Here is a 25,527-nt window from a genome sequence, read left to right as displayed (position 1 = left end):
CACGAAAAATCAACTTTGTTGGCAGAAGGTTATTACTGTAGCGCTTTATGTGGATGTTTCCCATTTAATACACTAAGGGATTTCTTAAGCGAAATATTCGTTTCTTTATCTTAAAAACGTTTTTAATATTTTCCAGAATTAGCTGAGTTTGATAAGAAAAATTTGTATGTTTCGGCTTATTAAGGTTCCGGTTTAAGATTTCAATTTCAATATATATAATGGAATAGTTTAACAGGAGCATGCAAAATATAAATACTAAACTTATTGATTTCCAGGTCTAGTTAAAAAAGAACCCCCCGTACGTGGCAACTGATTATTATTCCTATATATAATTTATAGTTGCAATCATTTATTTAAAATACTGAACACATTCTTTCTTGATTGTCCTTACAGAGATCCCTATTACCGTTATGATGCGGCCGCCGCAGCAGCAGCCGCCGCGGCGGCAAATCCTCGGGCCATGGGCCCACCCGGCGGCTATCCGCCGCGTCATCGAGCGCCGCATCCGCTACAGCAACAGCCACAATATCCATCGTACCAGCCAACGGCGGAGAACCTCTACGGTTTGGGCGCCACGGATCAGCATGCCGCCATGGGTGTCGGCATGGGTGATCTAAGTGGATGGGGTGCGGCACCCTCCGTGTCTGTGCCCGGCCAGGCGGCAGCCTACCCGGGCGCTGGGTTAGGCGCCTATGGACATCCACAGGCGGCGCCACCGACGCAGCAGCAGCGTCAGAGCAACGCCAGTGCCTATCGCCAGCATATGCCCGCCTATGGACAGCAGGAGCAACAGAAATTGGCGCCCTACGGCGCACAACAGAGCATGATGGGTGGCCTGGGTGCCAGTGGCTATGGCAGCCTGGCGCCCCAGCAGCAGCAACAGCAACAACAGCCACCCACGCCGCAGCAACAGCAGCAACAACAACAACAGCAGCAGCAGCAGAGCCAGCAGCAGGCTCGTCTGCCGCAGCACTATCCCCAGGCGCCCGGACAGCATCCGCTGTATCCGGGAGCGCCGGCGCAAGCTGGCCAGCCGGCAGCACCGCAAGCGTATGCGCACAGTCCCTACGGCAGTCCGATGCAACATCAGCCGGGTCGCGGGGCACCGCAGCATGTGGGCTACGGCGTGGGCCATGCGGCGCTGGATCAGGCGAGCGCCTATGGGCAGCATGTGGTGCCCGGTGCGGCGCCACCGTCGCATCATCTGACCGCGCAGCAGCAGCAGGCTGCGCAGTTGGTGGGTGCACATCCCAGCGCACACATTGCCTCAGCCCAACAGCAGCAGCAGCAGTTGCAGTCGCAGCAGCAGGCCCAGCAGCAAGCCCAGCAGCAGCAACAGCAGCAACAACAACAACAACAGCAGCAGCCCAATCATGTTAGCCTGATGCAGCAGCAGCAGTTGCCAGGCGCAGGATTGCCGCCGCCGCACATGGGCATGCCGCCCAGCTATGGCAGCCACCATCAGCAACAGGCACAGCAGCAAGTGCAACAACAGCAGCAGCAAGTGCAGCAACAACAGCAAGCGCAACAGCAGCAGGCGCAGCAGCAGCAACAGCAGAGTGCACCGCCCTACATGTCCAGCAGCAAGCATCAGGCGGCGGCACAGCTCAACTCCTCACCACAGTATCGTGCACCATTCCCACAGCTCTCCCCGCAGATGTCGCCACGTCCGCCGACCATGTCGCCGCATCCACAGATGTCGCCACGGCCGGTCGGTGTCTCGCCAGCGAAGCCGCCGCAAACGGCGCAACAAGCGCAGCAGCAACAGGTGCAACAGCAGCAGCAGCAGGTGAACTCACCCAGCCAGCACAGCATACAGGGCATGGTGGGTCTGCCCTCGCCACGCCCTCCACCCACGAGTGCAACGTCGGGCGCCAAGGTGCCAGTGAGCGTGGCCCCTGGCGTTGGAGTTGGCGTTGGAGTGCCGCCTGTCGTGAATACGCTGCAAGCACTCGAACAAATGGTTATGCCGTCGCAAGCACACGGACTGCCGCCCATGGATTATCCTTCGTCGTATCGCAGCGCCGCTGTGATGGGACCGCGCATGCCCGCCTCACCCTCGCCCCAGCATCATCAGCAGTGGGGAGCGCCGCACATGGCAGCCATGCAGCAGCAGCAGGCGCCACAGCAGCCACCACCACAACAGCAACAGCAGCAACAACAACAACAGCAGCAGCAGCAGCAACAACAGCAGCAGCAACAGCAAGCGCAGCAACAACAGCAGCAAGCGCAAGCGAATGCGCTGCTACAACAACAGCAACAGGCGGCAGCAGCGGCCGCGGCAGCTGCAGCAGCAGCACAGCAACACCAACAGCATCAACTGAGCATGTACGGCCAGAGCATGGGACAACAACAGGTGCCAGTGCCGGTGCCAGTGCCAGTTGCAGTGCCGCCCCAGCAGCAACAACAACAGCAGCAACAGGCGCAAGCAGCAGCCACAGTGCAGCAGCCAGTGCAACAGCAGCCGCCGACACCAGTTGCTGTGCCCGTGCAGCAGCAGCAGTTGCAATCACAGCAGCAGCAGCAGCAATTGAATGAGCAACTGCAGCATTCCATCAACGATATTGTTGGAGGCAACAGTCAGCAGCAAGCGCAGATGTCTGCGCAAATGTCATCGTCACCGTTGCATCAACAGAGTCTGCCAAGCATGCATCATCTAAGTGCAGCGCATCACCAGCAGCAACCCTCAATGGAGACCAACACAGCGGTTGCAGTATCACAGCAGCAGCAACAGCCGACGCATCAGCAACTGCAGCAACATCAGTCGCCCATACATCAACAGCAATCGCCGTTGCAGCAGCAGCAGCAACATCAACAGCAGCAACAACAGTTGCCAAGCTATGCGCAGTCAAACAACCAACAACAGCAGCAGCAGCAACAACAACAACATCAGCAATTCGATGCATTTGCCAATATACTCGGTGACACACAACAACAACAGCAACCAGCTGCAACTCAGCAAATCATGTCACCAGCGCATGTGAGTTCCCCAATACCGCAGCAAATGCAACAGCAACAACAGTTACAGCAGCAGCAACAGCAGGCAAGCGTGCAACAGCAACAACAGCAGCAGCAACAAGCATCTGTGCAGCAGCAGCAGCAGCAACCACAATTGCAACAACCAGCGACGCCAACGCCGTCAACATCGTCGCATCATCTGAGCAGTATACTCAACGAGACGGCCAACTCGAATGATTCATCCACACTCGCGGTGGCTGCCAACGACAGCAACAACAGTAGCAGCAACAGCAGCACTAACAGCATCGTCAACAATCAGCCCACCTCAGTGCACGACAGCAACTCACAGAGCAGCATCAACAGCAATAATCAACAACCGTTGCTCTCTGGCATGGATGCGGTGGCCAGCAGCATGCTCAACAGCAATTCAGAGTCCGCACACACCACACATCATGTAAGTGGCGTCGATGTGGGACTCTTTGACAACAACTCGATGAGCTCGACGAGTGCAGCGGCTGTGCAGGCTGCCTCTAATGCCGCCTCAGCAGCAGCTGCTTTGCTCGACAGCAATTCGCAATCCTCGAATGCGGAGTTTGAGAAGAGTGTCTGCGAGCCGGAGGCACCAAACGCTGGCGAGCTGTGTGCGCAGCTGGCGCAGGATGAGAACAGCAGCGTGTCCAAGACGCAGACGGAAACACTGAACGAATCAACGTTGCCGCCAGTGCATGAAGACAACGATTCCAGTCACAAGCAGCAGCAGCAGCAGCAACAACAGCAGTTGAACACAGAGGAACTCTTGGAGCAGACGCAGCAAACGCTGAGTGAACTTTCCGCCGTCGCTGGCGAAGAGAACAAGTCCGTCGATGACATGTGCGTCGACGAGAAGGCAGCACAGCAGCAGCAAACACAGTCGCAATCGCAGCAAATGGATCCATCACTGACGCAGCCAACGCAGTTAGGTCAACAGACGCCAGTTGGCATGGGCATGCAAGCGATGCCGCCTCATCCCATGGCCGGCTATGATGCCCAGCAAGCGGGAGGCGCCGCAGGACCTCAAGGACCAGCCTCGCATATGCCACCATCAATGATGCCACCCTATCCGGGAGCAGCTGGTGGCATGTATCCTCCGTATCCGATGCTGCATCAACAGGAGATTGCAGCGCTGCAACAACAAATACAGGAATTGTACTGCATGCCGCCCGGTCATGAGCATCAGCATCAGGAGAAACTAATGCGACTGCAGGAGCGACTCAATCTGCTGCAGCAGCACGAGCTGGCAGAACAGTGTGCCGGCGGACCGCAGTGTTTGCTCTACCAGAACATGCCGCCAATGTATGGCAACAGTGCGATGCACAACCAGATGGTCGAGAGCCCGCAAGTCTCCAGCACAACGGGACGTGGTCGGGGCAAGGGCGCCAACAAACCGCGCAAGCCACGTGCTAAGAAGGGCGACAAGTCGCAACAGCAGCAGCAACAACAGGAGCTGATGGACATCAGTGGCAATGTTGTTGTGGCGGCCGCAAGCGCCAGCAGCAGCAGCAGTGGCATACCCACCACTCAGTTGCCAGTGTCCGAGGATTGTGTGACTCAAGGTGCGGGAGATACGAGCGTGGTGGGTCTGCTGGAGTACAGCGAGGGCATGGGTGATTTGTCGCAGGATGTGCACTCAGCCAATGAGCTGGACACCTCCACCGATGGCAGCGGCAAGAAGAAGAAGCCGCGCAAGCCACGCACTCCGAAGGATCCCAACAAGCCACCTAGAGATCGCACGCCCAAGGTGAAGAAGCCACGTGATCCCAACGATCCCAATTCAACCGAGTCGCCAGCAGCTCGTAAGCGTCCCAGTACAAGCAAACGACGCAAGCAGTTTGGCGATGAGGCGTCGGAGCAAACCGGCGAGGGCAGCGAACAGGAGGACAACAAACCGTTGCTGCCCAAATCGGGCAGTGGTGGCGACGGCGAAGCCGAGACCAGCGGTGGTGCTGGCGCCGGTGTCGATGGTGAATCCCCTGACTATGATGATATACCCGTCTCGAAGATACCCCGGGGCGCCAACGAGGATGACAAGGATGCCGAGGCCGGCGATGAGACCGTGGACTCGGTGCCCGACTCTGCTGGCGATGCGGCAAGCACACCCAGTCGTCGGGATCGCAAGCGTTCGACGGCACGCAGTCGTCGCAATGCCACCTCTGAGGAGGGCGGTAGTGCACGTCGCAATCGGGGATCGCTCAGCGCCAAGGCGTTGAAGAAACGACGCAATCGCGGACGTATTGTTCCCGAGTCAGATGGCGAGGACGATACCATGGATCGTACGCCACCGCCATCACCCCCACCCGACTCTGAACTTGACTCGAATAAGCGACGTTCCTCTCGGAATACGCAACGCAAGAAGTACATCGATGATGTGATGCTGCGCTTCTCTGACGATGAGAACTCGCTGCTGGTCGCCTCACCCGTGAAGAAGGAAAAGAAGTCCTCATCATCTGCGAATGCCGCCAACTCGAATGCCGGCAGTGATGTGGAGAAGGCCGAGCCACAATCTGGCGCAGAGGGCGAGGCTGGCAGCTCGGCTGGTGAAGAGAAACCCTCGCTGGCCAACGAAGATAACAACAGTCAGACTGAAGCCAGCTCTAGCACAGCAGCTGCGGAGAAGGCTGAACGTCAAAGCGCCGCAAACGAGGCAGCCGCAGCAGCTGCAATGTCCTCGAAGCCCAACTATGTTTACATCAACACTGGCGACGAAGACAGCATGGTTGTGCAATTCGTACTCGCTCTGCGCATGGGCAAACGCGAGTTAATACCAGAACAGCCAAAAGCAAAGACACCTGAACCTAAGGCTGAAGGTGAAGAGCCTGAGGCAGAAGCAGAAAAGTCCGAAAAGGATGCTGCGGAGAAAACTGAAGAGAAGGAAAAATCTGATGGAGAGGATGTTATCAAATCAGATGAGGCCAAGGAGACTACATCTGAGGTCAAAACTGAAGAGAAGAGATCTGAAACCGAAGACAAAATGGAAGTAGAAGAAAAACTTGAGGAGACTAAGCCGGAGGAGTCCGATAAAGCTCCAGAAGCCTCAGAAAAGGAAGACGAAACCAAAATGGATGTAGACGAACCTGTCGTCGAGAAGGCGGAGAAGGCGGAGAAACCAGAAGAAACTGAGACCGACAAGGTAGAGAAGTCGGAAACTGAGGAGGAACAAAAGGAGGCCAAGACTGATGAGGAAGAAACCCCAGCTGAGCCAAAGACCGAAGATGACACTAAAGAGGAAAAAGATACTGAGAAAGAAAAAGAGATCGAGAAAGAAGAACAGCCCGAAGAAGCAGCTGCTGAGAAAATGGAAGTAGATGCCGAAGTCAAGGAGGGCGAAGATGAGGCAACTAAAGAAGAGAAGCCTAAAGAGGCCTCAGATGCGGAGGCCACAGACGAAACAAAGGCAGAAAAAGATGGCGAGACAGAGAAACCCGCCACAGAGGAAACCGCCACCGAAGGAGATGATAAGGACAAAGACAAGACTGAGTCCGACGAGCCTAAGGGAGATAAACCGGAGCCGGTGTTTATCGATGTGGAGGAGTACTTTGTCAAATATCGCAACTTCAGCTATCTGCATTGCGAGTGGCGCACTGAGGAGGAGCTGCTTAAGGGCGATCGTCGTGTGGCTGCCAAAATTCGACGCTTCCAGCAGAAGCAGGCACAGCAGATGAACATCTTCGAGAACATCGAGGAGGAACCGTTCAACCCCGACTTTGTGGAGGTCGACCGTGTGCTGGACATGTCCGTGCATACAGATGAGAACAGCGGTGAGACCACTAAGCACTATTTGGTCAAGTGGAAGTCCTTGCCTTACGAGGACTGCACCTGGGAGCTGGAGGAAGATGTCGATAACGACAAGATCGAGCAGTATTTGCTCTTCAACAAAATACCGCTGCGTTGCGAGTGGAAGAGCCGCAAGCGTCCACACCCGGAGCAGTGGAAGAAACTGGAGAAGACGCCCATTTACAAGAGCGGCAACAGTTTGCGCCCATATCAGTTGGAGGGTCTCAATTGGTTGAAGTTCTCCTGGTACAATTCACATAATTGCATCTTGGCCGATGAAATGGGTCTGGGCAAGACCATACAGAGTTTAACGTTTGTGCACTCGGTGTACGAATATGGCATTCGAGGTCCCTTCCTGGTCATTGCCCCACTCTCCACCATACCCAATTGGCAGCGTGAGTTCGAGGGCTGGACTGACATGAATGTGGTTGTCTATCACGGTTCCGTGACTAGCAAACAGATGATACAAGACTATGAATTCTACTACAAAACAGATAGTGGCAAGGTGCTCAAGGAGCCCATCAAGTTCAATGTGCTTATCACCACATTCGAGATGATTGTCACCGATTACATGGATCTGCGTACCTTCAACTGGCGACTCTGCGTAATTGATGAGGCGCATCGCCTCAAGAATCGCAACTGCAAACTGCTCGAGGGTCTTCGTCAACTGAATCTTGAGCATCGCGTGCTACTCTCGGGTACACCGCTGCAGAACAACATTAGTGAACTTTTCTCACTGCTAAATTTCTTGGAGCCCAGTCAGTTCTCTTCTCAGGAGGAGTTCATGTCTGAATTTGGTAGTCTGCGCACCGAGGAGGAAGTCAATAAGCTGCAAGTGCTGCTCAAGCCCATGATGTTGCGTCGTCTCAAGGACGATGTGGAGAAGTCCCTCGCACCCAAAGAGGAAACTATTATTGAAGTGGAGCTGACAAACATTCAAAAGAAATACTATCGCGGCATTCTGGAACAGAATTTCAGTTTCCTCAAGAAGGGAACAACATCGGCGAATATTCCCAACTTGATGAACACCATGATGGAGTTGCGGAAGTGCTGCATTCATCCGTACCTCCTCAATGGAGCCGAGGAACAAATTCAATACGACTTTAAGGCACAGCATGGCGAGGATCCCGAATCCTATTACAAGAATTTGATTTTGTCCGCCGGTAAAATGGTCTTGATTGACAAACTGCTGCCCAAGCTGAAGGCAAACGGACATCGTGTGCTTATCTTCAGTCAGATGGTGCGCTGCTTAGACATTCTTGAGGATTATCTTGTGTATCGCAAGTATCCGTTTGAGCGCATCGATGGGCGCATTCGTGGTAATCTGCGACAGGAGGCCATCGATCGATACTCCAAGCCCGGCTCTGATCGTTTTGTGTTTCTACTCTGCACAAAGGCTGGAGGATTGGGCATTAATTTAACTGCTGCCGATACGGTCATTATCTATGATTCCGATTGGAATCCACAGAACGATCTGCAGGCGCAGGCGCGTTGCCATCGTATTGGCCAACGTAAGATGGTCAAGATCTATCGTCTATTGTGCCGCAACACCTACGAACGCGAAATGTTTGACAAGGCATCGATGAAACTGGGTCTGGACAAAGCTGTGTTGCAGTCAATGAACACGCAGGGCTCCAAGGATGGCAACAACAAGCAGTTATCCAAGAAGGAAATCGAAGATTTGCTCAAAAAGGGCGCATATGGCGCAGTCATGGACGATGACAATGCAGGCGATAAGTTCTGCGAGGAAGATATTGATTCGATTTTGAAGCGTCGCACCCAGGTTATTACCATGGAGTCGGAGAAGGGTTCCACTTTCTCGAAAGCCTCGTTTGCCGCCTCTGGCAATCGATCCGACATCACCATCGATGATCCCGATTTCTGGACCAAATGGGCTAAGCGTGTCGACATTGATCCCGATGCATGTGAACGCGATGAGACCGAAGATTTGGTGCTCTCCGAACCACGACGACGCACTCAGATTAAGCGCTACGGTCACGAGGATGTGATGGAGATAAACTCAGAGGATTCCTCGAATGAAAACAGTGACGAGGAAGGCGGTATAGGTAGGCTCTGTAAGAATTGTAAGCTCTATGCAGAATTATTAATACTAATTATTGAATTTTGCTTTAGGTCTACGATCGCGTCGGCGCAAGGAGAAGCGCAATCGCAACCAAGAGAAGAAGGGACACGAAGAGTATATACCACGGGAGCGCGACGCTTTGGCTGCTTTGGGTCTGGAGGAGATTCAATACGGCAACTGGGCCAAATCCGAGTGCTTCAAGGTGGAGAAAGGTCTACTCTCTTACGGGTAAGTTTGCTTGCAACTTGAAACTGCAATTCAAATTTTAATTTAAAACTGATTATTCATCGCGATATCGGCATCGGCGCATCACATTATTGAGCTTCATATTGAGGATGTAGATCTTGCGCTGCAACATCTTTTCCTCTTTCTCAAGATACAAAGCCTCTTCCTTTTTCTCAATATACTCGGTGACGCTCGGTGCCTCAAACTCGTCCAACTGGCCACGCAGCTCGGACAAAATAACGTTGTCCTTGTCATTGTTGGTCTGCACAATGGCAACCTCTTTCTCAAGCTTGGAGATCGTGCGTGTAATCTCTTCTGTACGATTGAGAACATTGCGCATTTCCGTCTCCAGATTCATCATGGCCTGCTTCTCCTCGGTCATTGCCAACGATGTTTTGCCAGTGATGCCTTTCAACCCCGCCATATGCGTGTTCTTCTCCTCGAGTTCGTTGATCAGTTCGTTGCGCTTGATGATTAATTTCTCAAAGTCGACGGCTGTCAAAATACCACTAAGATCCGCCTTGGTGATCAGATCCGCACGATGCTGCTGACACGTCTCCTGCAGCGAAACAATCGTCAGTCGCATTGTGCCAAGCAAAGCTCGAGCGTTTTTGAACCAATTGGCTGTAAACTTGCGCAGTTTGCGCTCTATTTGTCGCTCGGTGGCGCTCTCGAGAAACGCTTTGTCGTTTTCGTCTCGCAGAAAGTGCAGCATGAAGTTCTTTTCGGTCTCAATCGTTTCCTCACTGCGATATCGCAATTCCTCGATCTTAGCACGCAACTGTTTTACCTCCACGGAAGCTGAAAGCAACGGAGATCTTTAAGTTTGTACGATTAATCTGACCATCTGCGCTTACCGTTCCTTTCAATATCCGTGACTCGCTTCTCCACCTCGGAGGTTGCCTTCTCGGCCAGCTCGGCCTTGGCCTTGTAGTTGAGCTTGTACTCCATGGGCTTGCGTCGTTCACCCACGGTGCTGCTAGCCATGTGTATGGACATGGAAATGGAACGCTTAGAGCTAGAATGACGGCTCGAATGTTGTAGATTATCCTGAGGGATCTTGCTTTTACTGTGCAGCTTCTTTAGGATAGAGGTACGACGATGACGCAATCCCACCAACAATTTGGGGTCATTCTTCTCTAGAAAATCAACCATTATATGATTCTCAAGCTTATAAATGGCCAACTCCTTTTGCACCATCTCAATGGTCTGCAACATTTCAAGGGCATCCAAACTGTGCAAACGACTGCGACGTTCGTCATCCGGGAGGTGGGCAAATTCATCCAAGTAAAACTTGTAGGCAATGCTCATTATATCTAATTCTGGATATTGATCTTCATTTATCGTATGCACTGATCTCTTGGTATTCACATTGAGTTGCGTATTTGTGGTTGACTTGATGTCGGAACGTGTAGAGAAAGCTGCTTCCGATGCGCTACGCATTTTTGGGCTGTAATTATGTATCCGTTGCTTTAAGTTAAAATACGGAAAAAAGTGTATTAGAAATATATTATTTTGTAATTGTTTATTAACTTATCATGAATTATAATTGAAAGCCAACTAAGCTAATTTAATTTTTATTCACTCATATCAATTGCAGTTGGGGACGCTGGTCAGAATTGCTGGAGATGGGACAATTCAAGCGCGGCTGGCGTGACATTGACGTCGAGGACTGCGCACGCATCATTGTGAGTGAAGGAATCCAAGATATACAAACATATATATTAGTTTTATACGCTACTATGATGACTATCATGCTAATATTGAGAAAACTTTAGGTTTTCGCTGAGTAAAAACACAACTTCTCAACTTGCTGAGTTCCAAACTAAGACAAATCTAAATACTTGATGCTTAAAAGTGTTCGAAAATTAACGAATAATGTTTTCTTACAGCTGCTGTACTGCCTGCAAGTGTACAAGGGTGACGAGAAGATCAAGACGTTCATTTGGGATTTGATTACGCCCACAGAGGATGGCGAGGTGCAGAAGATCAGCAGGGATCATAGTGGCCTACACAATTTGGTGCCGCGAGGTAGGAATGCCAAAGGTATGGTAAAAGATACATTCACGCACTCAAACTGCTGCACGGACGTAGAGAGTTATTTACAAGAAAACCAAATACAAAACGAGCTGCCTTGAACTAGAAATTACTATTTCATATTGTACAAAGAACTTACTAGAACATACTCTGTCGGGGGTTGGACTACCTATCTAAAATCTATCTTCTAAAGATATAAATTATTTATATCCATAATATATGTGTCATTCTACTCGTTGAGAGTAGACAATTCTCACTCTGGCAGCTATTTAATGTAATATATTCGTTTGTTATGGGTTTCTCAATGGCCAATTATCAGTCTGCTCAAATGCCAAAAGTGTAACTACTCGTAAATAGAATTTTACTACCAATTACTGACTGACTCGAAGAGACTTGACTTGTTTTAACTTGACTGACGTACGCCAGACGGAAACAAAATTGGTAAATAATGAAGAAAAGTGTGTGTATGTTTTGTTGCCATGCAATTGTATGCCTTTTACTATAACCTTTTATAATTTATATAATCATTAAATATATATATTTATATATCATACCCATGTACATATATTAACCAACATGTATCATAATCTAATCAGCAAATTATCATTTAATCCAATATATTTTTCATTACTAAACAAATGTGGGCTTGCAAAAAAGAAAATATGTGAAACAATTAAATTGTTGCATTAAGAATATATCATTGCAAGTCTATTTTTACTTCGTTGAATAATCCAACTCGTATATCATATAATAATAATTTGAACATCTATAATCTGTATATAATTAGAACACTGATTAGTTAACTCATAACCCTAACTCAGCTCATTATCATGCTCCCTAATCATTCCTGGCAGCTAAGCTCGTCCAACTTCGTTTGGCACAGCTCACTGCTGGGTTGTAATAGAATTGTAGTTAAATTTGTTTTTCCTGGCTTGTAACACATTTACAGGACGCAATGGTGGCAAGTCCAACAAGGAGATGACTGGCAGCTCAACGCCAGCTCCTGGCACCGCCTCGGGCAGCAACAGTGGCAACACAACTCCGGCTCACAAGTCCAGCGCTCTCGAGGGTCCTGGCGATGGCAAGGAGGGCGGCATTAGCGCTAGTGCTGTGGCCGCTGCCGTTGTGACGGCACCGCTAAGCATCCACGATCCGAATCATTGGAGCAAGAAGGAGAAGTACGATGCGGATGCGTATCTGGAGGGCGCCTACAAAAAGCATTTGGGCAGACACGCGAATAAGTGAGTCGTGTGGAATCGAATTTGTTTAAACTAACATTCGTTGCATTTAAGTCAGGCTGACCATTGCTAACATCACATTCTTCGACTCCTTTCCCCTCTTCTCATCCCATTTTTTTTCTTTAATTTATATTTTTATTTTTATTGCGATTTCACAGGGTTCTGCTGCGTGTTCGGATGCTCTACTATATACAGCACGAGGTCATTGGCGAGTTTGTGCAGCAGATCAAGGATAATACGCCCATCAGGTAGGCGTTTAATGTCCATATCTCATACATCATCATCGTCACGTCATCATTATGATTATGATTGTTGTCGTTGATTGATTGACTGATTGTTTGTTGTTGCTCTCGCTATTTATTCAGCGAGCGCTTTCAGATGCATTTCTTATTTATTATCATTATTCATTATATATATTTATTTATTTTTTTTATTATCAATTTTTATTTATTGCTCTTATTTGGTTTGCCATGTTTTATAGTCGTTAATTAATTGTACCTACTACTAAAACAAAAATGCCAATTTGTTTGTATCTCTTGCTAATTAATAATTCTTCATTAAACAAAAAAAATATTTAAACTCGCAATGTATAGATTTGCAAATGATAATGGACGTTTCCTGATCAGTTGCAGTTTTATCTGTTGTGTGGTTAATTTCGCTTTGAGAGCTAGCGAGTTTGACTCGCTACTCGTTACTAACTTTGCGCCTATCTTTCTCGCTCCTAACTCCTTACTTTTTACTCACTCAGTGTGCTTAGACGAATAGACTATTACTCTATCTCTCTACAAAAGTTTGTTTAATAACCGCAACTTTTTAACTACTTACGATTCACACTAACATTTACCCAAAGCATTTTCGTAATCCTCTATCAAAGTACAAGTACCACAATGTTCATCAATTTTCTCTCGCTGTGTTTTGTTTAATAATTTTTGACGAATATTCTAATTGCTAATTTGAATACGAATATATATGTATATGTACTATATATGCGAACATATATACCAATATATGTACAAACACATTCACTCACAACCTTTTTGGAAACTACAACAACAACTATAACTACTACAACAACAACCACCTACAACAACCAACAACAACAACAACTGCAGCAGTATGAAATCAAAGCAACTAGCACTGAATCTGGAAAGGTAATATCTATCCACACCCATCTCGCTCGCTACTTCGTTCGCTCGCTCGCACGCACGCACGATCGCCCCGCCACGCCACGCCCACCATAAAACAAACGCCCATCAGCAGCGAATAGGCGACTAGGGATATTGATTTGATAATCATGCCCTCAATTATCAATCATTCCATTCATCTTCGATCGATCCAAATTATAAACACAACACAAAAGAAAAAAAAAACCAAATTTCAAAAACCAGCAGAAGAAAAACAATTTTCCAAATTCCAAATTCTCGATATCTCCGATTTTCGAGTTTAACCAAATATATATTTTCTTAACATAATATTTTTCAGTTGCATTCGTAGTTTTGTGTAATATCTGTAAACTGTAGCACAAATTGGCAATTAACAACAAAACCAACACAAAAACTTTACAAATTTTATGATTTGTTTATTATTATTTACAAATTTTCATTTATGCTTTCTTTTAATTTCTTACATTTTTTTTTTATTTCAAACAAAAACAATGCATAGAATTTGTTGAAAGAACAAAACCAGCAAATAATTTTGTGTTCTTATTCGAAAAAAAATAAACTCATTCTCAATCTTCTTCCCTCTCTTTCATCCATATAATCTCTCTCTTTCTCTAAATAAATATATATCAATGTGTGTATATCATGTAGCGAGCTCCCCATTCGCCCGCCGCCAACGCCCGATCAAGTGCCATCCTCATGGTGGAATCCCATTTGTTGTGATAAGAGTCTATTGGTTGGAACCTACAAGCATGGCTGTGAAATGTATCGTCAAATGCGCGCCGATCCTAATCTGTGCTTTGTCACTCACGTGGGCGCCGGTGCCGGTGACGATTTGGCCGTCACGAATTTGCCGATGTAAGTTTGCCCCACCCATCATATGGAACAAAATTTAAAAAAAAAACTGCCCACATTATTCCACATTTCCTCTCCCCGTCCCTCATCCATTTTAGCTATAGCCCAAGTGTTTAGGTTAAACCATTTGCCATCTCGTAATACCACATAAGCCACAAGTACTAACCATATATAACATAAATAAATAGTCAAGTATTTAATGAGACCAGTCGCTGTCCACAAATGGTTAGGAGTGGCCAAGGTAGCACCAAGAATTGGGAATGTTCTTATTTTGAGCATTCATTTTACATATATATATAGCTTTTATACTATTAACACCACATCCAGAGAAGTGCAGTGTGACCGTATACTCAAAAAAGATTAAGGATGATCAGAATTTTAATTAACGCAAATGCATTACTGAAGGGAAAATTATACAGTCCGTCGTCCGATCCGAATATAACACAAAAATTAATACTTAAAGTATTCGAAATTTGTACCACGGTCACACTGAACCTACATTTGCTTGGATCCATTAGTTGCCTCCCATAAATATGTGTGAACGTGTACATCTCTTTTTTTTTTTTCGCTCAGTGTAAACACAACATTGTTGCTGTTGTTGTTTCCGGCATGTGATGAGAGAAGCCCATTTGACCCCGTTGTCATTGTCAAGTTGCATTTTAGCGAGGAAAAAGAACTAACACATGCTGTTTTTTTTTTTCTCTCTTTGCTTGTTGGACTTGCAGAAATGAGGACGATGCAAATTCCAAGCACGATGACGGCGATGAGGTGGACGATGATGGCACCACCACGACAAAAGACTCGGATTCCACCAAGCTAACTGCGGGCGACAACAAGGACTCACTAGATCCAGAGCGTCCCAGTTCGTCGGGTAAGAGCGAAAAGAGCGAAATCAGCGGCGCCGCCAAAGGCAAAAATTCAAATTCAAATCAAAATCAAAATCCAAATCAAAAAGCCAACGAGGAAGCCGTCACGGGCGAGGGCAATGGCAGCGCCGTCGAGGCGGACGCCCAAGCAGCGTCAGCTGGCAACGAAGCGCTAACCGAATCGGCACAAAATCCAGAAAAAGATAATGCTAAAATTGATCAAGAAAATGAAAATAAGGATCATGAAAATGATAAAGTGAAAGACGACGCACAACCGCCCGCCAACGAGGCATTAGCTGCTCCCGATGCCGATGCAGATGCCACCAAAGGCGCCAGCGATGCGAAGGCCGAAGCTGTCGTTGATGCCGACTCCTCGAGCTCAACGCCAGGCGGAGGCGCTGATGCTGATGCGTCGGCAAGTGTTGAGGCGTCTGCGGCAGCTAATGTCGCGTCCGCGTCCGGGTCGCCGTCAACCACAACCACAACAAGCGCGGTGGACATTGAAATGGATGAGGCTAAGAGCAAAGCCCAAACGGCCAAGGCCGCTGCGCCAGCTGATGGCGATGCCGATGATGCCGCTGCCATTGCTCCGGTCGAGACCGGGTCAGACTCATGCACTAACAACGCCACCACCACAAACATCAAACCAACCACCACCACCACCACTACTACTACTACTATTATTACCACCATTACCAATCCATCATCCACCACAACAACAACAACTACGACTACTGCAACGACCCCTGCGGGGAGCGGGGAGTCGTCGACGGGTCAAAACTCCGAAAATGCTAACTCCAACTCAAATTTAGGCTTGGACGAGGAAGAGTCCGTTGCGGGCAGCTATCCACCCACTCTGGTGGCCGTCGAAGATGCCACTCTCTGGCCATCCATGCAGGATCTCAACACACGGCTGCGACGTGTCATCACCGCCTATCAGCGCAACTACAAGAAGGAGGAACTCAAGCAACAGCAAAAGGCCAAGGTAAGTGTCAAAGTGCCATCAACTCAACTGCACCAATCTCCCATCCCATCCCATTCCATTCCATTCACAACAACATCCGATCACAACAGTTTATCTGTATTATACATACATCATTTTATCAGCATCCGATTCTCGATAAGTTGTTCCGATTTTGGGTTAATTAGAACAGTGTGTGTGATCACTGAGACCTCAAATATAATCTGGAATTTAACTGTTATCGTTTCATTTTGTATATTATACCTTGCACACCACAAAATCCTAGCAAGAATGATGGAAATTGTTTCACATTAAATCGTAAATCAATAGCAGATTTATCCAGGACTGTTTTGCAACTATATACATCGATAGTTTCTTTAATTATTTTAGTTATCGATCGCGTGATCGATAATCCCTTCATATGTGTTTTCCACCATTCTTGCAAGATGCAACAAATTTGTCGTTCCACACTTTGTTTTTGATTGTCCTTATTGTTTCGTATTTTGAACATAACACTAACTAAATTCACCAAAAGAATAAGGTGTTTAACCTTTCAAAATTTGTAGAGTATGTAGTTTTGTTGCTTAGCTGTTGGCCGTAGTTAACTACTTGGCTTAGATTGTACATGTAGTAAAAAAGTAGAAATGCGACCGAGGACAACTGACGATTGACTTTCAAGAACGAACGAACGAATGAACAAACCGAAGGACAAACCAACAGCTGATTAACAAAACTACCTGCGAAAGACTCAGGAAATACCCCCAAGCAAATGCCGAAGCAGTTGTCTGTCTATATATCCATCTATCCATATCTCTCACACACTCGATTTCTCTCTCACACTCTCACCCACTCATTCTGTCATGCTGTTTAAATGTGCTGTTCTAACCGAGTTCTTACCACAAACAAAAACACCCAAAATCCTCCCACTCTCTCTGAATCCCAACAGCTACAGGCGCTGGTCTCATCGACACCGCCGCTGTCGGTGCCCACCACACCGACCCTGCAATCGATGCAAATGCAGATGCAGAGCGCTGGCGGCAATGTTGGCAATGTCGGCGTCGGCAATGTCTCGGCCCAAGGCGGCAGCAGCGGCGGATCAGTTAGCCAACTGCAGCAGCAACTCGACTCGAGCAATCGCAGCCTGCAGGCGCTGATGCAATCGCAAGGTGCCAGCACCTCGGCAGCCGCCGCCGCAGCGGCCACGGGTGCCGCATCCTCTATGCAACACGGATTGAGCCAGCATCAACAGCAGCAGCAGCAACAACAGCAGCAACAGCAACAACAACAGCAGGTGGGAACTGTCAGTGGATCTACAGTGCCGGCAATGCCAACGGCTGCTGATATTAGCCTGATGCTGAGCATCCTCAACACCACCGACGTCAGTCAATTGGCCAATTTGGACATCAACAAACTGGCCATGTATTTGGTCAGCATGAACAATGTACGTGAATCGCCCAACAACAACAATCTGATGAGTACAAACTCTATCTCTATAATATGCATTTAAAAACGAAACTTTACAAAACACTATCCAAAAACATAACCCTCCTCCAACTACCCCTCCCTCAAACCCCCGATAAAACATAACCTAGCTATTCGGCAAAAACAATAAGCAGAGCTTAACACACCCTCGAGTCGATGCCGGTGGCATCGTTAATAGACCATGACCACCCAACAAACCACTTAAACTCCCCCCAAAACATTGACAATAACTTACCACAAACACTTACCACACAAAAGTTGCGTTGAGAACTAACCCCCTATATAAAGTGTACAAATTGCATACTAACCTGCATGATTCTAAGTATTTGCAATCGAAATCTATATTTATTATGTTTATTTCAATATTTACATTTATACAAATATTTATTATTTATCTTCAACTATATACGAAATAATAGGCAATTGAGAAACATTTTCTACAATAACATTTAATATTTATAGATTCCATACATTTTTATTTTTACCAAATATCTACAGCTGGTTTGCGAAAAATCTCGAAATAATTTCTTTGACCAACTCTTTCGTTTCTTACCTCATTTCCCATAACTTTAGAATCCGTTATGTCACGCTTTTCATATGAGGGGGTGTGGGTTGATCATTCAGTAAGGGTGTCAAGGCTAAAGATCCGGAACCGGTTTTCGAATGTTCTGGCAATGCAACCCTTAAATTTTAAGTGCTAATTGAGTCAAATTCGACAAAGCAAACCGAGTTAATCTTGATATAATGCTTTTGGCTTATTTGCCCATTGTCTGATGTTGTCTCTTTCCCTTACACACTGTCTACTTGGCCATTTTCGATATGTATCGATAGACTCCCGACTCCTTTCGCTTGGTGGTGGAGTGTGTGAAAAGCTAAAAAGAGGGAATCTGGCAAATGAAAAAGGAAAAAGATAAATAAATATAATAAGTTACACCCACCGTGTGAGGTGGCAATGGCGGTGGTGGATGTCGTTGTCTATGTGTGTGTGTGCGTGTGTGTGTACTTCCGAATGTTCAGACAAAAGCAACGATGACAAAACGAGACGAACGACAAAACGAGGCGAGAGCGACGACAACGACAACGACACGGGGCAAAAATACAAATACAAATACACTTATGCTTAATTTATGCAAAATAAAAGAAATACACATAGAGTTGCTGCTGCTGCCGCTGACTCGTCGTGTTTGCCGAACTGACTTCGCCCCAAAAATGTGGTGCACACGAGATGCTCTTGCTATGCTCTGCTCTGGCCGCGAATGAGCAGCCAAAACGAGCCAACGAGAAAATGTCAAACCACTTTGCACACTCAGCAACAACAGCAGCATCAGCAGCAGCCTCCCCAAAAAGGTTGTTTGTTGGTGTTGCCACCTATCCCCAGAAAACAAAAAGAAGAAGGAGGTGGAGGAGAAGAAGGCGAAAAACACAGTGAAGCCACCGCCATGTTGGCCATTTTATGCTCTTGGGTCAAATTATGAGATTCCGACTTGTCGAGATGTGGAAGTCAATTGTACAACCTGACGCGCATTTTACTGTAGCAGCAGCAGCATCAACAGCGACCATGTCGACGCCATTATCAAAAGGCAAAACGAACGCCAGCGCCATCAATCAAGCGAGAGCAGCAACAACAACCAGCAAAGAGCAGCGCAGTCGACGTCGAAACAGCAGCAGCAGCAGCGCAGCAGCAAGAAGAGCAGCAAAACAGTCACACAGGCAAAACGCAAAGCCAAAGCCGCATTATGGCAAATGTGCGCCATGTTGTTGTTGTTGTTGCTGTCGTTGCTGCTGCTGTTGCTGTTGTATTGACGAAGTTCTTCTTTGGTGACGATGATTGTTGCCGCGACGGTGGCGACTGCGGCGTTGGCGTTGGTCTCTGACTCGACGCTGTGTGCTTGTTGTTGGGCATATTGGGTATCGGTAACGGGTGGTTGTTGTTGTTATTATTATTATTGCTGGCTGTACTTGTGTGTGCGCCATGCTGTTGTGTGTATTAGTTTTCCATGAGTGTTGTGTATCTATGTATTTTGTATGCTAGTGTGTGTGTGTGAGTTTGTAATTTTACATTTTGCTGGATTTATCCAATGTTTAATTTTTTTGCTTTATGCGCCCACCCAAAAGCCAAGCAGCCGCTCTCAATGCGCTGTGTCTTTCTCGTTGCTTTTGTTGTTGCCTCGGCTCTCACGGGGCAAGCTCAGCTCGTTGAGCGAGACGCGATGGCGATGGCGATGTCGAATCTATATGTGACTCCGCTGTGGTGACCTGTTCCGTTTCGTTCCCTTTCCTGTCGTTTCTTTTTCGCCCGCGGTACGTCAATAAAGCCAAAGCCTAATTGTGCTCATTTGAGCTCATCGTTATAGTTGTTCTTGTTCTTGTTGTAGTTGCTGCCTGCTCCTTTTGCTTTTGCTCTACGGTTCGCTTTTCTCTACTTGCGGCAGCCTACAAGAATTTTGATACCCGCTAAGCATGAGGTTGAGGGGTATCTTCACTTAATAATAAGTAAGATGCAAACTATTCGTTACTATATGCATTTATTCTTAATTACTCTAGATTATACATTTGTAGGTTCATTTTTTAATTTCGAAAGGAATTTGAACTCTAGTACTGCCTATTCATTAAATATACTAATGTACCTTATGAGTACACAGGTGTCTGGTGCATTCTATTTTCAATAAACCAAAAAGAAATCTTTCGTAAGTAAACAGGTTCACGAAAGGATATTCGATAAATATTCTGTCTGTCCATTTTGAATGATTATGAAGAGGGTATCTCACAGCAGGGCTCATTCGCGCTTAGCTTTGTGACTTGCTTTTTATTCCCTTTTTGCATTATTGCAACGTGAATTTAGAACACAGACGGGCATAGAGTTAGCTTACCCATACATACATACACATATATGTGTGTGTGTATGTCGTTGCTCTCTATGTGTACGTCTGTGTGTGTGAGTTTGGCATTCTTTTTGCGCCATCTTTGGGGTCTCGGCGATTTGCTTGGATGCTCACATGGCTGGCTGGCTGACCGCTATTCGATTTATTATTTTATTAGCATTCGGTTGTTCCCGTGTATTGCATTGCACAGTGGTGCAATTACCATTTGTACGACGTGTTATGCAAAACGTTTCGTTTACTCGTTGTGAGCACTGTGCGCGTGCGATGCGGAGTCTCACGTGTTGCTGTAGCTGTTGCATTTTGTGGCAGCTGCCGCCGCGTCGGCGCATTCGTTTCACACCTGTCATCCATCCATAAACAATTCGTATCATTTACAAAACCTGCCCAGTGTGCGATGGTCACTTCATCGATATATATGAAGTGCATTCATACATATAGACAGACAATGTATGAATGTATTAGTGGGGGCTACGTGTCTTAAATGAGTCGCTGCTTTTTCTTGTCTTGTTGTCTACCTGCCTTTTGATTTAGTTTTGCGTTACGCTTTAGTCAAATTTACGAGCATACATGCACACACATTGGAGAATCGTCACACATGTACACGGCATGTGGATGTATGTGTATGGTACATTTACGCATACTAGCGCAATCGTAACCTCTCACGTGCAGTTGCATTTACTTGAGCTCTCTCTCTCTCACCAACTGATCATGTGTGAGTGTGTTTGGTCATATGCATTTGCTGAAGATGTGTCGCTGTCGCCGTCTATTGGCAGCTTGCTTTTGTTGTGCTGAGAGGCTGCTGCTGTGTTTAATAGTGTTGGTATTGGTGGTGGGATTGTTCGTTCGATGCGAGTTGTATAGATGTATCTGTATCTGTATCTTACAGATTGATTAATAATCTCGTTTTTATACAGCGACGGTGCTACGTGCTTATCGCAGTTTACTGCATTTTCTATCTTTCGCATTTACTTGCCCAACAATCTGCGCATTACGTATGTACATACAAACATACAAATGCACACATGTTCTTTATGTAGATTATAGTTGTAGTCAAAGGTCGCATTAATTAAACAATCAGTTGGTATGCTCTAATAATAATGGTCAAGAACTTGTGCCCTGCTGAGCTTTTTTGCATTGTTCACACAATGCCCCCATTGTCCTTTCGCATAAAAGACAAATTCTCTTCGTCTCTCTAGTATCCTCTGTGTATGTGTATTTGTATGTATGTTCACATTTTATACCTGAATTTTAATCCATTTCTCAGGGCTCTAGCCTCTAAGCGCATGGCTGGCTATTATTTTATGTTATCCCTTTTACGCTATGTGTCGCAGTCGTTTCTCTGCTGCGGCTGCTGTTGCCGCTGTCGCTGCTGCTTATGCCGCCTTGTCGTCAACAGTTTTTGTGGTACATTTGTTTCATTGCTTGGCTTTTTTGCCGTGTATGTCATGTATATCCCCCCTTTCGTTTCCCTGCCTCCCTCGCACTCACGTGTGCGAGTGAATATATGCGAACGAGTATGCGTACATCTATGTGTCAGTGTGCGGATGTGTGTGTGTAGAGCCTGATGCCTGCCTTTGCCTTTTGCTTACATTACACACAGTTGACACAATGTGCGCTGCCTCATTCTCATTCTTCTTCTTCTTCAACTCGTCCATCCAGTGCACAGTACAACACTCCTCGCACACAGACACACACACACACTCAGACTCAGTCTCAATATAATATGTGTGCTCTCATTCGCTCTCGCTGGCTTCGCTCTCACATCCATTGCGCTCTCATTTGCTTTCTCGCTCTCGCTCTCAGTTTTGGTTGCTTTGGCACTGCAAGTGACGCTTTGCTTGGCTTGGCTTACCATGCCTTCTTTGCCGCTCATTCACCTCTGAGGACAGGCTGTGACTGCCTTTCTGCCTGCCTGCCTTGTTCGCTTGCTTACTTGCCTGTGTGCCCATCTCATTCATATTCACATTCACCCAAAACGGCGTTTGGCTTAATCTCACGATTGTTTGGTTTCGTTTGGTTTGGTTTTTCTGCTCTGCTCTGGCTCTGACTCGACTCTGGCTACAGCCACAGCTATGGCTATAGCTATATTTTAGCTATGGCTATGGCTATGGCTCTGCTTTGCTCCCTCGCTCAATAGTAGTTGCTTTTCTGACGACCGACCTCTCCCCCGTGTTCTGTGTGTTCGTCGCTGTCGCTGTGTTGCTGTTGCTGGCTGATTCGCATTCGATTTTAGCTGCTAGTGCCGCTCTGCCGCTGCCGCCGTCGCTGCTTCCGTGCGCGCGTATACGTCCCCGTTGTGGTCTCGACTGAGTTTCTCACTGTATACATGCATGAGTGTTTATCTGTATGTGTGTGTGTGTGAGGAGTGTTTCTTGTATTTAGTCCGCAATGCGCTCGCTCATTATTTGTTTGAGCGCCGCGGTGTAAAGTTGTAAAAAGTCCAAGTGCTTGAGCAGCAAACGCATCCATATCCAAACATCGTTGACGTCGACGTCGTTGTCGTTTCGTCGGGGTTTTCGTATCGGCATCGTCGGCATTGGTATCGGTATCGGTATCGGCGTGACCCGTCTCTTCTCTATGCATGTCGTCTCCCTCTATCACCCTCTGCATATGTAGTGTATGTTTGTTAGTGTGTGTGAGTGTGGAAGAAATAATAATAATCAAACGAATGGAAAAATGTAATTGCTGAGGCAAAAGTAGACGACGAGACGAGACGAGTGCGAGTTGCGAGTGTGGCGAGTGCAGACGTCGTTGACGAAACACACAACGCGACAACATCAACAACAACAAGCAACGTGCAAATGGCAAAATGTGTCGCCGTCGTCGTCGCAATGAATGATAATTAGTGCTTAATTAAAATCAATAATGCGGCAATCGAAATCCAATTCAATAATATATATTTGTGATATCATCTACCAAGTGTTTGTGTATGTAATATATGCATTGTAAATTGCATATCTTTGAATCGATGTTAGTTTCGATTGTTTAGTGTTTGTGTGTGTGCCTATGATCTAGCAACAAAATGGAGGTTATTAAACCCATGGATTTTAGCAGTTTCTCTGCATTCTGCGAGCATCTCAATAAATCATCAACAGCCGCTGCTGCCGCAGCAGCCGCCGCAACAGTGGCACCCACTTTAAACAATGGCATTTATTTGGAGGTAAAAACGATAGCAACAACAATTACAACGATGACGATACCGATAATATCAACTAAACTAAACTCAACTGAACTGAAATGACAATGACAATTTAAATTGTATCGAGAATTTGCAAATCTTAATTAAAATGAAGGCAAATGCGAATGCGACAGACATCAACGAATGTGAATGCAAAAGAAACACAAAACAGAACACAAGAAGTAGAAATAAAAGTAACATCTCTGCACACACAACTTCAAAGCAGTAACCACACGAGGTAGATAATGGCGAGAGGTGGAAGGGGGCAAAACAAGAGAGTGGCAACCAGTCGAGCTGCACAGTTAAAGCGAAATACAAAACAATAAATTTATGCCTATAGATTTCACATGTACTACGTACTGAACGTTGCCACTTACACGGCAAGAAGCATGTGTAACTTATTCACTCACTCACTTTACTCGGCGACTCTCTCAGCAAAGCGACGCACTCACACATGCATACAAACAAACAAATATACACGGTAACCAGTTGTCTCAGTTCGATGTGTTTGTGTGAGTGAGCGAGCGCTCATTTAAATTCGTTTTTCCGCCTGGTCTTCTACCCCATTTCCATGCCATACCATTCCATTTCTTTGGACAGTTGCCGCTCTGCCAGCGACTGCTTTGCTACTTACTAATAATCATAATCAATCGCTCGCACTTGTATCGTTGTTGTTGTTTGTATCGTGCAAAATGCACGAAGAGGGCGCTGCCTGCCTGCCAATGGCGAAGGCGTCGCGTGTCTTGTGCGCGAGAGAGAAAGATAGTAGTTGGAGTATGTCGAATGAGGGGGGATAGAGAGGTAGAGAGGAGGAAGTGTAAGAGGTCGTTCGTCGTTCATTCGTTGCTCGCTCTTTATCTTGCTCGCTTTGTCGTTTGTTTTTGTTTGCTGCTATACCCCCTCTCCATCTTCGGTTTTTTTGGATATCGTTTGCTTGTTTGAAATTTGTATATCAAAAGCCGTTAGTCTCACATACTAGAAAGAAGTACACGAGTACACAAGCTGCAGCAGCGCTGCCAACCTGCGCCAATTGGCATCCTTGAGGGCAAAGCCGGAGACAGTGCTGCCAACTGCAAACAGAGAGCAGCAACAGCAGCCCCCAAAGGCAGCATTTGACTTGACTTGCATGTGCATAGTCATCATAGAGACAGTTATTTTTGTTGTTGTTTTGATTTGCATTCACATTCACAACCCGAATCATATACAAAATAGCAGCCAAGTATGTGTATGATTTTGCAACCACCTGGCAACTCTCTGTCTGAGGAGTCGCCTACTGGTAGCCTAGCCACCCACCATTATTATTATTATTATCATAACTAACTACCAAAGGGGAGAAGGGCGGTAAGTCAAAGCTCACCCACGAAATGTGTGTTTGCTTTGAGTGTGTGTATGAAGAGAGCTTCTTGCTCTGTACCGTGCAATTGGTCTCGCAGGATTCATTTGTTTGACTCCGGCATTGGGACTGCCAATGGTGGGGTTGGGGCTGCCATTGCCTCCTCGGCTTGCGCTCATTGTCGCGGTGGCCTGGCCTGGCATTTGCCCTCTTTGATACTCTTCTGCTCGTCTCGCCACGTTATTAGGGGTGTAAAATGGATTTTTTACTTTTATTATTATGATTTTATTGTATTTCCAGTTTCACAGTTTTCAGGCTCTCGCTCGTATTTAGTCGTCGTCGCCATTGTCTCTCAGTTTTGCCCCTTTGCTTTGCGTTCGCCATTCGCATTTTGTACTTTTCGCAAAAATTGTAATTCAAAAGGCAGGCAGGCAGAGCCAGAAAAGCAGGAGGAAAGGC

At 46.8% G+C, this 25,527-nt stretch overlaps 2 protein-coding genes across 2 annotated transcripts in view; one reads left to right on the top strand and one right to left on the bottom strand.

Annotated features, from left to right (window-relative positions):
- Positions 1–25,527, top strand: part of LOC133836339 (uncharacterized) — a 36,251-nt gene that overhangs the window by 463 nt on the left and 10,261 nt on the right. Inside the window, 9 exon segments of the mRNA XM_062266778.1 lie at positions 394–8,834; positions 8,902–9,079; positions 10,677–10,764; positions 10,969–11,107; positions 12,063–12,354; positions 12,510–12,599; positions 14,163–14,369; positions 15,092–16,217; positions 17,140–17,634. Of these exon segments, the coding sequence (XP_062122762.1) occupies positions 394–8,834; positions 8,902–9,079; positions 10,677–10,764; positions 10,969–11,107; positions 12,063–12,354; positions 12,510–12,599; positions 14,163–14,369; positions 15,092–16,217; positions 17,140–17,634 (11,056 nt within the window).
- On the bottom strand, positions 9,097–10,596 carry LOC133836369 (uncharacterized). Its single transcript, XM_062266825.1, has 2 exons — positions 9,934–10,596; positions 9,097–9,877 (listed from the first exon to the last, which is right to left on the bottom strand). Exons 1-2 carry the CDS (start codon positions 10,517–10,519, stop codon positions 9,132–9,134), a joined length of 1,332 nt encoding a protein of 443 aa, XP_062122809.1. The 5' UTR covers positions 10,520–10,596; the 3' UTR covers positions 9,097–9,131.

Source organism: Drosophila sulfurigaster, chromosome 2L (genome assembly GCF_023558435.1).
Source record: "Drosophila sulfurigaster albostrigata strain 15112-1811.04 chromosome 2L, ASM2355843v2, whole genome shotgun sequence".
NCBI lineage: Eukaryota > Metazoa > Arthropoda > Insecta > Diptera > Drosophilidae > Drosophila > Drosophila sulfurigaster.
Note: the sequence above shows the minus strand (reverse complement) of the source record. Positions and strands in the feature narration are given on the sequence as shown.

What these genes read in the sequence shown, in the direction of transcription:
- LOC133836369 (XM_062266825.1), bottom strand. Translation starts at nt 10,519, where the DNA reads ATGCGTAGCGCATCGGAAGCAGCTTTCTCTACACGTTCCGACATCAAG. An exon ending in CACGGATATTGAAAGGAACG is followed by an intron (nt 9,878 to 9,933) that starts GTAAGCGCAGAT and finishes CGTTGCTTTCAG; the next exon opens with CTTCCGTGGAGGTAAAACAG.